The 15,661-nt window shown below is 41.2% G+C and overlaps 3 protein-coding genes across 14 annotated transcripts in view; 2 read left to right on the forward strand and 1 right to left on the reverse strand.

Moving 5' to 3' along the window:
* Positions 1–984: 984 nt before the first annotated feature.
* dnlz (DNL-type zinc finger) lies at positions 985–3,256 on the forward strand. Its single transcript, XM_034897275.1, has 3 exons — positions 985–1,417; positions 1,581–1,720; positions 2,868–3,256. The coding sequence occupies exons 1-3, from the start codon at positions 1,136–1,138 to the stop codon at positions 3,019–3,021; spliced, it is 576 nt and encodes a 191-aa protein (XP_034753166.1). The 5' UTR covers positions 985–1,135; the 3' UTR covers positions 3,022–3,256.
* A 212-nt stretch (positions 3,257–3,468) lies between these two features.
* uck1 (uridine-cytidine kinase 1) lies at positions 3,469–7,989 on the forward strand. The gene is made up of 7 exons (XM_034897265.1): positions 3,469–3,659; positions 4,152–4,311; positions 5,366–5,462; positions 5,590–5,732; positions 5,806–5,900; positions 6,664–6,712; positions 6,808–7,989. Exons 1-7 carry the CDS (start codon positions 3,570–3,572, stop codon positions 6,996–6,998), a joined length of 825 nt encoding a protein of 274 aa, XP_034753156.1. The 5' UTR covers positions 3,469–3,569; the 3' UTR covers positions 6,999–7,989.
* Positions 7,990–8,365: 376 nt separating this feature from the next.
* The window catches only part of rapgef1b (Rap guanine nucleotide exchange factor (GEF) 1b), a 45,699-nt gene continuing 38,403 nt past the window's right edge, over positions 8,366–15,661 (reverse strand). For all 12 annotated transcript variants that reach the window (XM_034897215.1, XM_034897222.1, XM_034897217.1 and 9 more), the window contains 11 exons: positions 15,400–15,475; positions 14,940–15,024; positions 14,166–14,258; positions 12,667–12,852; positions 11,829–11,913; positions 11,638–11,732; positions 11,439–11,517; positions 10,640–10,741; positions 10,366–10,463; positions 10,159–10,287; positions 8,366–9,314 (listed from right to left, as the gene is read on the reverse strand). In XM_034897215.1, the coding sequence (XP_034753106.1) occupies positions 9,164–9,314; positions 10,159–10,287; positions 10,366–10,463; positions 10,640–10,741; positions 11,439–11,517; positions 11,638–11,732; positions 11,829–11,913; positions 12,667–12,852; positions 14,166–14,258; positions 14,940–15,024; positions 15,400–15,475 (1,179 nt within the window). In that variant the 3' untranslated portion in view covers positions 8,366–9,163. The remainder of the gene's footprint in view (positions 9,315–10,158; positions 10,288–10,365; positions 10,464–10,639; positions 10,742–11,438; positions 11,518–11,637; positions 11,733–11,828; positions 11,914–12,666; positions 12,853–14,165; positions 14,259–14,939; positions 15,025–15,399; positions 15,476–15,661) is intronic.

Raw genomic sequence — 15,661 nt, forward strand, 5'->3', positions numbered from 1 at the left:
GGACTCAGAGGCTCTATGTCAGCACTGGGAGGCTTCCAGTTTCAGACTGACTGCATTCCCTCTAAACAAGCTCAGCCCACCCCTTTGACCAAGATTAAGCAACACACCCCTCAGTCACAGCTCACTAAATTTGTCATTTGACCCTGATTTGTGCCATTCAATTCAGCTGTGAATTCCTGCAGCAGTCCTGGCCTTGGCCAGTTAGGACAATGGTGAAAGTTGTTTTGTTATAAACGTATGTTCTCACTTTGCCTGTAAAGTATTGACAGACAACAAGGTGATGGTAACTCTCTACACAACTCAGAATAATAAAAGTATTAATATACTACAGGGATACGGTCCCAGAGGTTGTTTTTATACCTCATTTGAACATAATTTCAATGTTGTCTTCTTAGCTGATGTTGATACAGGATTAGCTGTACTGTCTCATCTTCTTTGTATTCGTATCATCTCCAAAAGAAGTCCATTGACCATGTGGTTGACCTGGAATTTATTCTACCTACCTATGATATTGGCATTCCTATCACCAAGGACTACTGATAAGAGAGACTACATTTTGATGTCCATTACCAAAGTAGCCTATTGGACACAAAATAACATACCACAAAACAGAGTCATATTTGTAGATGGCCAAACTAAATTGACAAGAATATAGTGATGACTTTTATTTATTTTATGAATGTGCCTGGCAAATGCCCAGTTTCTGGTTCAGGTCCAAGTATCATCCAATGGAATACTAAAGAGTAGGCTATCATTCTAATTTGAATTTAAAGCAGGAATTTAAAGCAGGCTACTTGAGTCCTTAGTTACACACTACACAACTAAACAACCTATAGGTAAATATATTCACAGAATGACATTAACGTTAAATAGACTTAAACTACTGATATTAGTTTTAGCCAAACAACTTGCAATAACACCCTCTCGCTTTTAACTTGTTTTAAGAACAATTTGTCAATAAAGTTTATTTTGAAAAGCACGAGAGTTTACGTCATCGGTCCGCGACACAAACCATGTTGATTAAATCGTTAGTAACGTAAACATCTACGCGTGAACGTCCTTAAAAACCTCACCTGTCGTGTTGGTTTTACAGACATGTTTTGATATTTTACCTCCGGCCGATTCTTTGAGGACGATGTTGGCGGTCAGCCGGGTGTTTCGCTGTTCTCGCGGTCGTTCAGCACCGTCTGGACTGGGCGTTGTGCTCCACCGTCGTCGTCCAGGACCACCAACGCCCACAGCCAGGTCGGGGCTTCTCTCCTCACAGGACCAGCGTGTTTGTCATACTTTGTTACCTGCTGACAGACGTGGAGCTCATCTTAGCAGTTCTAGAGAGTTCTCAACTTCACAGAGTATCAGAAGTGACGCTATTGGACAGATCCAGTCAAAACATTATCGACTCGTTTACACATGCAAGGTGCCAATACCAGTGTTTTTCTTCTTCTGCTGTTCATCTAATCAAATTATCTCATCTTGATAATTCCAAAACGTTGTGTTGGTCTCGGTCTAGGTCTATTTTCCTTCGTTGTGATATGTGTCTGAGTCAAATACCTGACATTCAGGCTGTATTATTTTCGCAGGTTTGCTCTACCAGGTCCACACAGAAAATATCCAAGCTGGCTTATCACAAAGGTGTTGTGATTGTGACGTGTCCAGGGTGTAAGAATCACCATATCATCGCTGATAACCTCAACTGGTTTTCGGACCTGGAAGGGAAGAGGTTGGTGGTGCTTTGGACTTCTGAACATTGATTGATTCATAACAGCATCCAAAACATAACCTTTCAAAATATTATGCTAATTTATGGAATTTATATGCTCCAACCATCTTGCACAGAGGTATTTGAAGTGGGACGCAGATCTCCTGGTGGGGTTGGTGGATGGGTGTGGGGGGGGCTGTTACATGCTTTGTTACATTAGTTATCAAAAGAACAAAGATCACATTGAATAGCCTAAATGTGTGTGATTTGGTTTGGCTATCTTGGCTCAGTTGTTGAGTGTCAATGGAATCAAATAACATAATCATGACCTAACAGGCGCACTACGCAAGTAAACTATGGGTGGTTAAGAGGGCCCCCCTTTTTCAAGCATGTCTGTGCTAGCCTAATCAAGCCGTATTTTGGTGCTATCAATATTTGAGCGATGACCCTGATGTTTCAGCATTGTTGACAAGCATCCCTTAATTACCAAATATGTACTGAGAGTGACCCTAGGAAAGTCAATATCAGTGCACTCTGGTGGACAAATTCTATTATAGCGAGTGTTTGTAAATTACCTCAAACCTAATGGAATTTCTTCTCTACAATGTCTGGTTAGTTTTTATTGGCTGACATATTTAGCCAGTGTTTTTAAATTTTTTTTATAAAGATTATTTTATGGGGTTTTCCCTTTTTTTTTAAGTGACAGTGGATAGACATTAAAGGTGGAGAGAGATGGGCGTTGACACACAGCAAAGGGTCGCAGGTTGGATTTGAACCCGGGCCGCTGCAGAACTCAGTCTACATGGGGTGAATGCTCCTACCTGGTGAGCTAGAGGCCGCCCCGTATACAGCCAGTGTTTCACATAGCAGCAGTATTTCTTTAAGGAGAATATTCAAGTTGAGTCAGGTGAGAAGTAAAGTGGAACATTTACTTTATTTGGAGGTATAATGTGAAACAGATCCCCAGTTTTGGTTTGGGCGAAGGGTACACGTTTCCAGGAAAATGAAAATACTGTTTAGGTGGACAAACAACGCCTGTGCAACATGTTTAAGGAGGGAATACTGTTCAGAATAAACTACAGGAAATTGGCGTCTAAAGATTTACCAATTAACTGTGTGTACAGCATAATTCTAAATGACTCATGTGCTGTGTTGCTTTACTCTTTAGAAATATTGAGGAAATCCTTGCTGCCAAAGGAGAGACTGTAAAGAGGATTGAAGGAAGTGCCGCTTTGGAGATTGTGGTGGATGAATCTATCAAAGAAAAGTCACAACATGGTGAAGACACAGAGAAATCAGACAATGACCCAGAAAAACAATAATGCTGTGTTTATACTGTACATGTATTTTGTAAGATGTTTATATTTAAATCCATAATAAAAACAAATGTATGTATAAATAAATGTCTTTTATGGATTCTGAGCAAGGGAAAAGGGAACTGATCAAGATAGCTTTTAATATCAGGAATAGAATAGATAGAACTATAATTCAAGTTTAGTGATTTTAAATGAAATATATAACATAAGGCAGGTATAAAAACTATTCATACAAAATTCACATAAGGTAAATGATCTGTAATTTGCTTATCGTACCTCATAGGATTTAATGTGACAAATGTATTAATATTCAGATTGAGTATATATATATATATATATATATATATATATATTGTATTGTATTTGATCTACAGATTGAATAAAGTTCTGCTCCATTTGTGTATAGGTTATGGTAGATATTTATTTTATGTCATTTTGACACTTGGGCTGAGGTTGTTAGTTCTCGCGAGAACGGCGCTTGTTATTGCTACAGATAGCACCGCTAGAGCGGGCGAGACAAGTTATCCAGATCTGCAGTGAACTGTTGTACTGCGATGGATGCTCTCGGAGCCCTCGACGAGGCAGAGAGGCCACGAAATCACCCTTTCCTAATAGGGGTCAGCGGAGGAACCGCCAGCGGCAAGGTCTGTCCTTTTTTCAGCAAGAGGACCTCCCGACTACGGAAATTAGCATCCCGAGTAGCTTAGCTAGTTTAGTTTAAAATGCTAGCAGCGCCAACATTAGCATTTATATTAACTGTCAAACCACCTGGCACGCCCCCCTTGCTCAGCCTTTTCTTAACGTTATTTCTTTAACACATTAAAACAGTCATTGCATGTCTACTCTGCGAATATTTACTACCTTTACCAACACTTCTGTGTGACCTTTACACCAAAGAGCGTCACACAGCTAACTAGCTAGCTGCTGTAAAGAATTATAGTCAATTCCCTTACAATACCAGAGCGAGAGTCAGCTGATAAGGTCACAGAAAATACCACATTAGTTTGTCCCCCTCTGTTCCTAATGGCATTTACACGAGCTGCGTTTTAACTTCGTCTTTGCTAGTTTAATCTAGTACATAAAGCATTATAAGTCATAAATACCACTAGCTGAGTAAAGTAAGTTTTCTGCCTCAGTCAACAGTTTGCGCAAAGATCATGGAGCTTCTGGGCCAGAACAAGGTGGACCACCGCCAGAGGAAGGTGGCGATTATAAGCCAGGACAGCTTCTACAGAGTACTGACTCTGGAGCAAAAGGCGAAAGCACTGAAGGGCCAATACAACTTTGATCACCCAGGTAGGCCCAGGTTACAGAGTGGTCTTTTCCCCTGTCCAGTTTCGTTACAACAGCACACACCTATGGGACGTATAACAAGACTTATAACGCCAGTGCACCTGTAATATCCAACCAATCCTATTGTTGATTAATTTTTGTTTTGTGCGGTGTTATAATTTACCAATTTCTTAAGCGGTTATTTTGCTGTGGATGTTTTATCAAACACCACGCCTGGAATTAGAGTAAGTCATCTGCATATGGGGTTGTCAAACTACAGTGACAAAGATATTTAACGACAACTGGAAATTCAAGAAATACTTGTACATAACAGACTGCACTAACATCTAGTAGTACATACTACTCTGCCAACCCATACTGTATGCTGCTGCAACTCTTCTTGCAAAGCGTTAAAGGTCCCATGGCATGAAAATTTCACTTTGAGGTTTTTCAACATTAATGAGTTCCACCAGAGGCTAGAAACGGCAATAGGTGTAAACCGAGCCCTGGGTATCCTGCTCTGCCTGAAAAGCTCAGATGGGCCAATCTGGAATCTTGCAAGCTTACCACCCATTTATCTGCTTCTGCACACCCAGAGACTTTGGCCCACCCATTAGAGAGAAACATCATGGCCAACAGCAAAGTGGGAGTTGGTCCCCCCCGTCTCCTCCCCAAAAGCTACAGACTCAGAAATTGCACATACTGAGAAAAACTCATTGTGGGACCGGCTCTAGTGGCTCTAATTCTGCACCGGATTTTTTGGAAAGAGACTACAGATATGGTATTAGGGGACTACTAAGGTCTATATAAACGCATCATGCAAAGAGCACCAAGTCATGGGACCTTTAACACTGGGGCTGAACAATGATAATACATTTTCCAAAACACTTCAAGAAGTTATTCTAAAGCATGCACTATATGTGTTTTTATATCTGATTTGTTTCCTTCATAAGCACCAACATGAGATAAGCCTGCATTGGCTGATCATGTTGGCTCTCTTGTACACACATATCAGTATATTCTTTACATGTTGCTTGCACTGCATGATTTTTTTCTGTTTCGGTTTAATGTCTTGCAGAGGCATTCGACACCGAGTTAATGTACAAAACCTTAAAGGACATTGTGGAGGGAAAGGTGGTCGAAGTGCCAACGTATGACTTCGTCACACATTCCAGGTAGGAAGGAAGGAAGCATTCTTGTGTCATCAGGGCTAACCTGATGACTTCTTTTTTCAGTTTTTCACTTCAACTAATAATTCTCAGCAACATCGCCTCTGTATGAACACTCTGTGTCTATTTCCAGGCTGGAAGACAGGATCACAGTTTACCCAGCAGACGTGGTCCTCTTTGAGGGGATCCTGGTCTTCTACCCCCAGAAAGTGCGTGATATGTTTCAAATGAAGCTTTTTGTGGACACTGATTCAGACGTCAGACTGTCTCGCAGAGGTATGTCTCCCTCACCCAAAATATTTCAAAGGTTGTCACAGCATATCAATAATTTGACTTCCTTTTCCCGTAGTTCTCCGAGACATGACCAGAGGGAGAGACCTGGAGCAGATTCTCACGCAGTATACAACATTTGTCAAGCCTGCTTTTGAAGAGTTTTGTTTGCCTGTAAGTTTGGTTTTCACTGACTGTGTGCCTATTTTACAGCGTCCAACCTTTGTCAACATACCTTAAGACTAGGACTGTGCAATTAACCAAGATAACAATTTCAGTTCCTAATGATCACAAAAAACAAATAATCAACTAAAAAAAGATTGTTTTGCAAGCAGAATGCTTGTTGTCTTGTGTTCTGAAAATTTCACAGTTCGAGGTGTCTTCACTCTTGATTTTTGTATGGTTTTTATAAACTGTTTAAATTCAATAATTGCAACCTCTTTCCAAAAGTCAATGAGTAGTCCCTCCCTATCTGAAGGGATTAAGGGTGTGGCATTGAGTAATGAAAGTCGCCCATCTCGAGGGGCGGTTCCAGGCGTGCATTTGAAAATCTCAATACACACAATTTGATACCACAACCAATCACAACAATACACGGAGTTATCCAGAGCCCCATACGCTTAGCTACCAGCGGAGCTAACCGGTAGATTAAACTGTCGTCATCTGTTTAGCTCCCCTTTGGCCCGCCTCTGTCAGACACATTGATGTGATTGGTGCAGCTCGACTACAAGGGTATAGTTAATGAGCAGCATTAACCAATGCCAGAGTAACTCGCTGAGCAAATTCAAAATGTACTCTCGCAAGAACTCTGGATTTCCAGGGTTAATGAGTAGGCCTAATCGTGTTTCAGGATTTCAATATTGACCAAAAATAATGGTGATTATGATTTATTTCCATAATCGAGCAGCCCTGCTTAAGACATTTGGTTCTCTTTCAGACAAAAAAGTATGCAGATGTCATCATTCCAAGGGGGGTCGACAATATGGGTAAGTGCCCCCCCCCACCCCAAACAAAAAACATTATAAACTTCTTCTACGAATTTCTCCAGCTTGAATGCTTGACAAATCCTGTCTCTCACCAGTGGCCATCAACCTCATCGTACAGCACATCCAAGACATACTGAACGGTGAAATCTGCAAATGGCGTGTATCTATTAACAGCCACGCGCGAGGCTTCAAACGGGCCATCTCTGAGCAGGGTGACCTGCAGAACGGCGCTGCTAATCCTGCAGGAAAGAGGGTCCTGCTGGAGCCCAGTTGTCGGCCTCACTGAGACTGCGTAGATGCATGGGTGGACCGATGTGTCCAGACTGAATATAAGCTTCACGTTGGGATTGCTACTACTGATTTGTGCGAGATGGGTCAGCACCTGTGATGCCGGTCTCCCCCTCAGAGTATTTTATGTTGTTTTTTAAAGAAAAGTATCCACAATCCTCCTTTACAAATATTCAGTGCCGCAACCTCATAATTCACTGTAATCATTGTTGCATAAGCAGTATGCTAATATATTATGATTTTCACATGTAACAGTCTTCCATGATAGTTTGACTTTTCTGTGTTAACTCTGGTCAAATGACCGGTTACTGAGATTGGGGTTATATAGTTGAGGGAAGGAAGTGTTATTTAAATGTTTAATTGGAGTCATGCTGTTGCACTTTGACCTTTTATTTACATCTGCTTTTTTGTTGCTGGAGTAGGCCGTTTTTATGGAAAAGACAAAACTACAGCCCTTGTCCTGCAGCTCTCCCTTCTAAGCCCTGAAATGCTTCGCTGATATTGCCAGGTGTTTTCTTACATTCATGTTAGTCTTTCACACTCTTTGATTAGTCTGTTTTACTTTTTTTTTCTTCTCAAGAGCAACTTTCTGCAGGATTTTCCACCATTGTATTTAGGCCTTTGCCATCTGTAGGGATGTGCACCTGCACCTGCGTTTGTAGACCAGCCAATAGGAATAGGAAGCCAACGTCTTCTGTCATGGGCAAGATTGTCTAAAGCCTGACAACAGAGCCAAGAGGGATTGCAAAAGTTCTCGCAGGCCACTTGAATTGCTACATGCTGAAATATCATGAAAGTTTTTAAAGCCAAAGAAGGAAAAAAAAAAACTGCCTACCCCAGCTTTAATCAAGATTATATCCTGGTTTTTTTGAATGTTTTTAAATCCATTTAGGCCAGATGACTGTGGTGTAGTATTGTTACACCTAGATTGTTATTGAGTGCTTCCTTTTAATTATTTAAAGTTGAACACATGCCTTAATATTTCTGAAGTCCATTTGTCACTGACCATTCTGTACAGCAAATAGAAAAGTCTTGAGTTCTGACAGCAAAAATGAAACTTCTAAACCAACACGCTGTGTATAGAAACAGAGTTGTTTGTTTTATTGGAGTTTGAGAGCACAGTGTGATGTGTTGGTATTGACAATTATCCCAAAAAGGAATCAAAATGATTTACTACAGCACATGTTGGAATGACAGACACACAAGTCACTGAAGACTTCAGTCACACACAAACACTTGCACACACTGACATGACTGGGACGTGATTGTGATTGCCTGATGGTTCTCTACACTTGAACACGGCACACAATGATTCAGTTTGACTTACATTGATCACAGCATCTCAGCATCATCTTTTTATGTTTCTGCTTTTGCTTTTTTAGTGCACATACCTATATGGCACTTGGGAGAAGCTAAGCTCTTCTCATAAGCATAAACATCCTTTTTAAGAACAAAAGGAGCAGTATATAATACATATCATAACCATACATGATTCTTACACAAAATGTTTCAAAACAAACGCATAGGTTCCAGTCTTTAATGGTCATCCTCACTTACGAGTTCAAATCCCGTCACGCCCCCAGCCAATTCCAGGGTCTGCAGCCTGCGTGTCGACGTCACCGTTCAGGGCAGGCCGCTGTCGAGGTTCTGCTGTTTGAGGGGAACTCATGGGTCAAGGAGATGGTTGCAGAAGATGACCAACAAATGGCACATACATAAAGGAAGAGGAAGAAGCAACTCAGAGTGATGGACCATTCAACTCAATCTCTCACACACGCAACAGCTCCACTCTTAAAAACAGAGAGCCCAGGGAGCAGACTTTGGTTATTTCCAAAGCGTCTCCCTGTCCGCTCTGTGTGATTCTTCACGCTTCCTTAGCACCAGGCTTCCTCTTGTTTCACCTATTGTCACTGCATCTCTCCCCGTCCCAACACCGCAGCCACAGTTATATCCCAATTAAAATCTCCCAGAGCAGCCGAGCTCTTTGTAAACCTTGGGCCACGTTTCAGTTGTCTGTAGTTTGTTCTGCATCCCATCCCCCCCCCACCCTCTCACACACACAATGAGATTCCCATTAGCTTCAGTCTTTCTCTCAGTCTGTAGTAAAGTGGAGTTAGTGTCATGAAGCACAGTTGGAGGTCAGTCTCGGAGGCCCACAGGGCCCTATGTCTTCTCCTCGCGTTCCGTCTTGCGCCTGGTGATGTTCCTGGGCTTGATCTTCAGCGACAGCTCCCACAAGGCCTCCTCTGCCAGGTGGTCGCTGAAGTCGTTGAAGAAACAGACAATGTCTTCGTTGCGCTTCAGCTCGTAATGCCTGATATGAAATGAAAAGAGGTTGAGGATTGATTAATGCAGTAGTCCATGTGGAGATGTCAGCGATGCTTTAGAATATTTAAATTGAATGAATAACAAAGCAGGCATCTGTTGCATTTCCCAGCCAGTGGCAAAAAATAATGTCAACAAAGCTTTCTAATGATAAATCAAGATCACATGTATCTTTTCATCAATCGATACATCGTACTATGTCCAGGGTGCGATTTGTGAAAAACGGGGGAGGGTTCGATCATGCACAAAACAAATCGTGCAAGAATGAAATCCCCATTCCTATACCAGGGATAGTGCCACTCGGCCAGGCATACCGAAACACTAATTTATGAAATTCATGGAACATAATCTCAAAATGAACTAGCACAATGTGATTTAAACATATAACACAGAGCTTTTAAGCACAAAAACAAAATACTTTGTTTACCGAGCAAACGCGTGTCCATTCCTCAGTTTTAACCCAAACTAGTTCTTTTGGTGCCTAAACTTAACTGTCACCGCATCACGCTCACTTTTCTCACCTAAACTACCATGGCCCCTAAAAATGGGCCGTCATTGGGCGGTGTCTCACAGTCACCTGTTGGAGGCTAAACACATCTACTAACACCCACTGACACGACGGAGCTCTGTAGCCGGCGTCACAGAGATCTGTCGCTGCTAAACTCAACTAGCAATTGCGCTTTGGATTTTAATGTTTTGACGCACCATAGCTGTAGTTTTCACTTTATAGCGATTGACTTAGTTCTATTTTTGAAGCATATAGACCAGAAAGGGGAAAATCCCCCCCATCCCCCCTGGGAAATTGCGCCCTGCATGTTTCCCAGTGGACTTACACTTGCTGAAAGCGCCTCATGCTGTCTAGAATGTTGAACTGCTGCCAGCGTTTGGAGAAATTGACCTTCCCATCAATGAGGTCAGGGTTACCCAGGTGCACGAAGGTCAGGTCCTGCAGAATGAGACCCCTGGAAGAGGAAAGAATTATGTCAAGTTGTGGCTTTCAGATTAAACATTTGTACGAGCCTAAACATTCATTGACTTACAGGTACGGGATGCATGGAGGCTCCACCTCAGCCAGAGCAGCTCTGTATGCTCTAAAGGAGGAGGAGCTGTCAATCAACGTGCAATATTCCTCCAATCCCTGGGAAAAGAATACGGTGGGATGTGAGAGAATAGTAAGAATAAAAAAATAATTATGATACTGCTCTGTAATTATTGAGAGTAAGGGTGTAGATTCAGAGATCGTTAATATCTTTCTCTTTTCTTTTTTTTCTTCAATGCTGATACTTAACAATTGTAACCTCCCAAACCTCTTACCTCTGAGGTCTGTTTCTGCCACTCCAATCTCCTGATGGGGGCAGAGTCCAGGGCAGACAGTATTGCCAGGTAGGAGTTGAAATTGTTCAACTTTCTTAAGTGCTGTGGTAAGAGATGTGTATAAACGTTAACAACAAGGAAATTAACATGAAAATTCAGATATTTAAATATTATGCTCACATTGCCAGACCTTCCTCCAAAGCACTGCAGAGGAGGGTCTGGCTAGTTCACACAGCATTATGGGATGAGAGAAAAACGTGCTCTGGTTATTGGCAATGTAAGTACTATTGCCATTTGTTTAAACCACCCACAACCGTCATGGGCGATGCTAAACTAATATCCTTCCTATTTCCTGGAGCAGGGAATAACGTTTGCATTGCATAAGAATCGTATGGGATGGGAATGATTGTTCTAGGTAATAGTCAAACCCTCAGGTGTAGCCAGGGAGTTATTGTTTGGAAAAACTTTAGATTTTGATTGTAAAACAAATACAAAATATAAACTTATGTTTTAAAAATATGTTACTCGGCAAGTGACTATGGTATAAGCGGGTTAATGCCCTTCGAGGTGTCCATTGTCAGGTGAAGCGTCGTACGGGTCACGCCTCGCCGTCGACCTCGTCGAGCATTAACTCTTACTCCTCATGAATCCACCGGCGTTTAACATTGCAACACAAAGAAGGCGGGAGGCCATGGAACATCCTGCCGAAAAGAGAGTCATCCGGCAGAATTTCCGGCGGCACCGGAGCAATTCTGGAAGTGGAACATCGTGCATATAGACTCAGTGTTATGGGACTAACCTTCATTATCTTGATGAACTTGAGAAGCAGCTTCTCTCGGTCTTGGGCTTTCTCCTGCTGAATTATCAAAGAGCGGACCCTACAGGACAAAGAGAGATACACGGTGTGGTGGCAACAAGATGGTATAAGAAGGAAGCCGTGAAAGCCAACGACAGAGAGCGAGATGTGACGGCATGAAGTTTTTGATTTTAGGTCTCACCAATAGCTCATGTTGTTAAAGTGCTCTGTGAACTGAGTCAGGTTGGGACTCTTCTCCTCATTCTGCTCCTTGGCCCAGAGCAGCACCTCGGGAATCTGAAGAAGAACAGGACAGAGTCATAGTTAGAAAAGAGCTCAAAACACAATCAATGTCAACATACTGGCAGGAATGACACAATGAAGCCACTGTACCTCGATTTTATAGAAGAGCTCAGCATCAAGAAGAGTGAGCTGATCGGCGATCTCATGACTGCGGAAGTCATGGAGAGTTCCAGGCCTGTTAGGACACACAATCTATTATGTGATGTCTTTATGTCTACCATGGCAATTCCTTGTGGTGCAGCAAAATGGTTTCACAGAAAGTCTGTCCATGTTGTAAAATAAAAATAGAATAAAATCAAGAGTTTAAATCTCAATTCACTATGGAATACTTAGTCATTTTTAAACTAAACTTGTTAGTGTTATCCATGCCACCCCAACAACTGTGTCGGGTTATTGCATGTCACACTGGGCATCATGGGTCAAATAAAATGTTGGTGTCAGGCTGTATGATATCAATTTGCAGAGTGTCAGATTGAGATGAAAGAGTGTGTGTGGAATAAGAATATTTTGAAAAATTTGTTTTAACATTGGATGTTTTGTATTCATGGTCATTTGTATTTATATATTATCTTTCTCTCTCTACATCTCTGTAGCCACAAGGAGTAAATATTGTATCCTGTGAAGAAGTATTTTAAGATTTTATGGTAATGTATTGTAAATTACGTAGAGACATGACTAAAATCAAATGACACAGTTTGTGGAATAAAGCATGGTGTACTAGAGAATAGTTGGAAAAATTATCAAACATTTGAGAAGAGCCCTTGTAAGATCTTATGGTGGATGAAGGCCGTTCCAGCAGGCGATAAAACACTCTGTCTCACTGTCTGTTTGCCTCAAAAGGTGCCAGAAATGGCTTAAATGAAGTCTGACATTACACTTACTATCCCTGCATGCCATACCAGTCTTGACCTTTGACCCCCAACAGTACCTTGCAGAGACCCCTCGGGCAGCGAGCGGCTTGAGGGAGTTAGTGTAGCGCAGCAGCTTCCTCTGCTCCACCTTGTCCAGGATGTTCTTTCGGAGCACACGGGCGAGGCTGAGCTCGCCGTTGCACACCAGCGTGAACACCAGGTCCATCAGCTGTTTCAAGATGTCCTCTGTCAGCTCCACCAAGCTGGAGGGCCGAGGGGAAGAGAATGATGACATTTTGGATGAAACAGAGGAGAGAAGGAAGGAAGAAAGTCATTAAATTGGTTGTTGATTTTCAGACGTGCACAATTAGGACTATAACGACTAAATAAAAAAAAGGAGTTTTGGAACAAAAAGAGACAGATCTCCAGATGCTCTTGCAGAACTAGGGACATATTTCCTGGTTATAGCTGTAGGCAGAACAATAAAGTAAAGCTCTTAGGATGACGGAGTTCAAATAAACATTATGTAAGGACTGTGATTCATTGTCTTTATGGTAATATGGCTGAAGATTAACGGTTACCGTTATATCCCAGCATCAAATCAATCATTCATGAGTTTACACGATACAGTTTGCCTACAGGTGTCTGTAACAAGCATCTCTGAGCATACTGGTCCCTAACATTCTTTGGCCTATGAACCTTAAAAGCAAAGAAATATCTACTTGTGAATAGGCGTGCACGATTTGTAGAAAAATATGAATCATGTTTTTTTAACCTTAGAATTTATATCACGATTTTCTGCCACGATTTTTGTCCTCACAAAGTGTAATGTAATGTTCCTTGCACACATGAACCACGACAAAACAAACAAATTGGCAGCACCTAGATTTTGTTTGGCACCTATAGCACATTGTGCATCACCACAATCCTGTAAACACAGAGGCCTCAATGAAGAGAGGGGAGAGCACTGCAGTGCTTGGGAGCGCTTTATAACCTATTTTACACAGTCTATGTTAAGAATTCAGAGAAGTAAGTAGTAGCGTTTGTGATGCAATTGGCTCATAAAATTAAATGAGAATCAAAGTAATTTAAAAATTATATCGTGAACTGGCTATAACAAGATTGCAATTTTATTACAATTAATGACGCAGGCCTACTTGTGACCCATCTTTACAAGGTGTTTATGCCTATGATGTTAGTATGAGTGTGTTCCTTTCTCAGAAGTTTTTACTTGAATTGTTTTTATAAACCAGTAAAAGGTAATACTATCAGTTTCACAATAAGTCAGAAAACTATATAATAACATAATTTGTCCAGCAGATATATGATTTAAATATTCTTCTTGGTTGCTGAGTACATTTGGAATACATTTCTTTAAAAAATATTGACCATAATAATGGCATAGACGTTCTTATTTAACAAAATAGCAATATCCGTGTTTATAAACATACGCATGCTTTTATTCGTTGATTCACTGAGAGACCAAGTTTCTTCTCCATATGCTTGAAAACATAGTTTCCTGAGGAGGAGCACCACATACGCTAAAAAAATGGTCTTCTCCAGATCTCCTACTCACCACAGTTCATCCACCACACGAACCAGCACAAAGAATGTGTTCTTGCTGACTCGCTTCTTGAAGGTGTCTGGGCTGTGGCAGAACCTAGTGTATGTGCTTTGTGGTCAAGGACAAAGAAAACAATGTGGAATGCAAAATCCTATAACATGTTAAACTAAAATTGTATTGCACATATATGATGCTTCATCAGGCAATGAGACAAAATGTGTGAAGTTTTAAAAAACCAAACAATGCGTTGACTTTTTTTTTTTCAAATGAAATATTATGACATAAAATAGACTCCAATTTAGGGAGCCCGGTCATGGCACAACAACTGTTGTTTCCTTTATGCAATGTAGGTCAATTTCAGCTTCATTGCATGTAAAAAAAAAAAAAAACATAACACAGCAATCACTGTCAGTTCTATGGAGTATCAAGCGGCGTGCTAGCTGCTCTGTGAGCTAGCCGATAACAACAGCGACAAAAAATGTACACATGGAAGTTTGCTACTGGAGAGCCAGCTTTTTACATCATAAGGGGAAAGTTCATGATACTTGCTCTCTTAAGGTACCACTAAGCAAGGCACACAATCACAAAAATGATCATGTGGTAATCTAGACTTCAGTGTCTATCAGTGGAGTATTACAGTTGCACTGGAGGTCTCGTTCTATACATGTTTGTAACTGAAAGAGCTGAGTGAGAGCAAACAATTCTTTTCTAGGTAAATAAGGATTAAAACAGCCTTCTAAATAGTGATTGAACTCAGAGTGACATGAGGGATTTTGAAAAGGATATCTGTAGTGTAGCTTCTTAATGAGGTCCTCAGGGGTTATAAAAGTCCTATATGTAGTTAGAAAGGCTTCACAGTACAAAACAAGATCTGTCAAGCAAAAACACAGAAGGAAAAAAAGCAACATATTTCAGTTGAAGTGCAGCCAGAGCTCCCAATTAACTGAAAGCACATCATCAAAGGTGAAGGATACACCCCCGGACTGACACATCTCAAATAGCTGAACCAGATAGAGACTGAGGCTTTTAAATGCTACTCAGATGAGCAGATTAGAAAAGCAATAACACATCAGTCAGCATCCCACTTTACAAATAAACATAAATCTTTCTTTGAGAATAAAATGATTGCAAGTCTGTCAAGCAAGCATCAGAGTTGTCCTAGTGACCCAGAAGCCCAGTAACATACTCAGCTGTCCATATCAAACCCATGGGGTGAGCATCAGTCCTAATGTGCTCTGCACCGTACCTTTGCGATCCGTTTCTGTAGCGTGGACTAATAGAATATCTCCCGATCCAGCACGAACGTCAGGGCCATCATCATTCTGGGAAGATTAAAGAGAGCAAGGGAGGTGCAAAAAATTGGAGAAAATAAAAGACGGAGAGTTAGAAAGAGGGGGATGAGATATAAAGCAGGAGAGGAAAACGACTGGTTAGAGTTGATGTGGTCTGATGCAGTCTAGTCCAAAATGTAGCTTGCACCTTGCCTTTTTCTGCCCGTTATTTTCTCT

The sequence above is a fragment of the Etheostoma cragini genome, chromosome 16 (genome assembly GCF_013103735.1).
Source record: "Etheostoma cragini isolate CJK2018 chromosome 16, CSU_Ecrag_1.0, whole genome shotgun sequence".
Lineage (NCBI taxonomy): Eukaryota > Metazoa > Chordata > Actinopteri > Perciformes > Percidae > Etheostoma > Etheostoma cragini.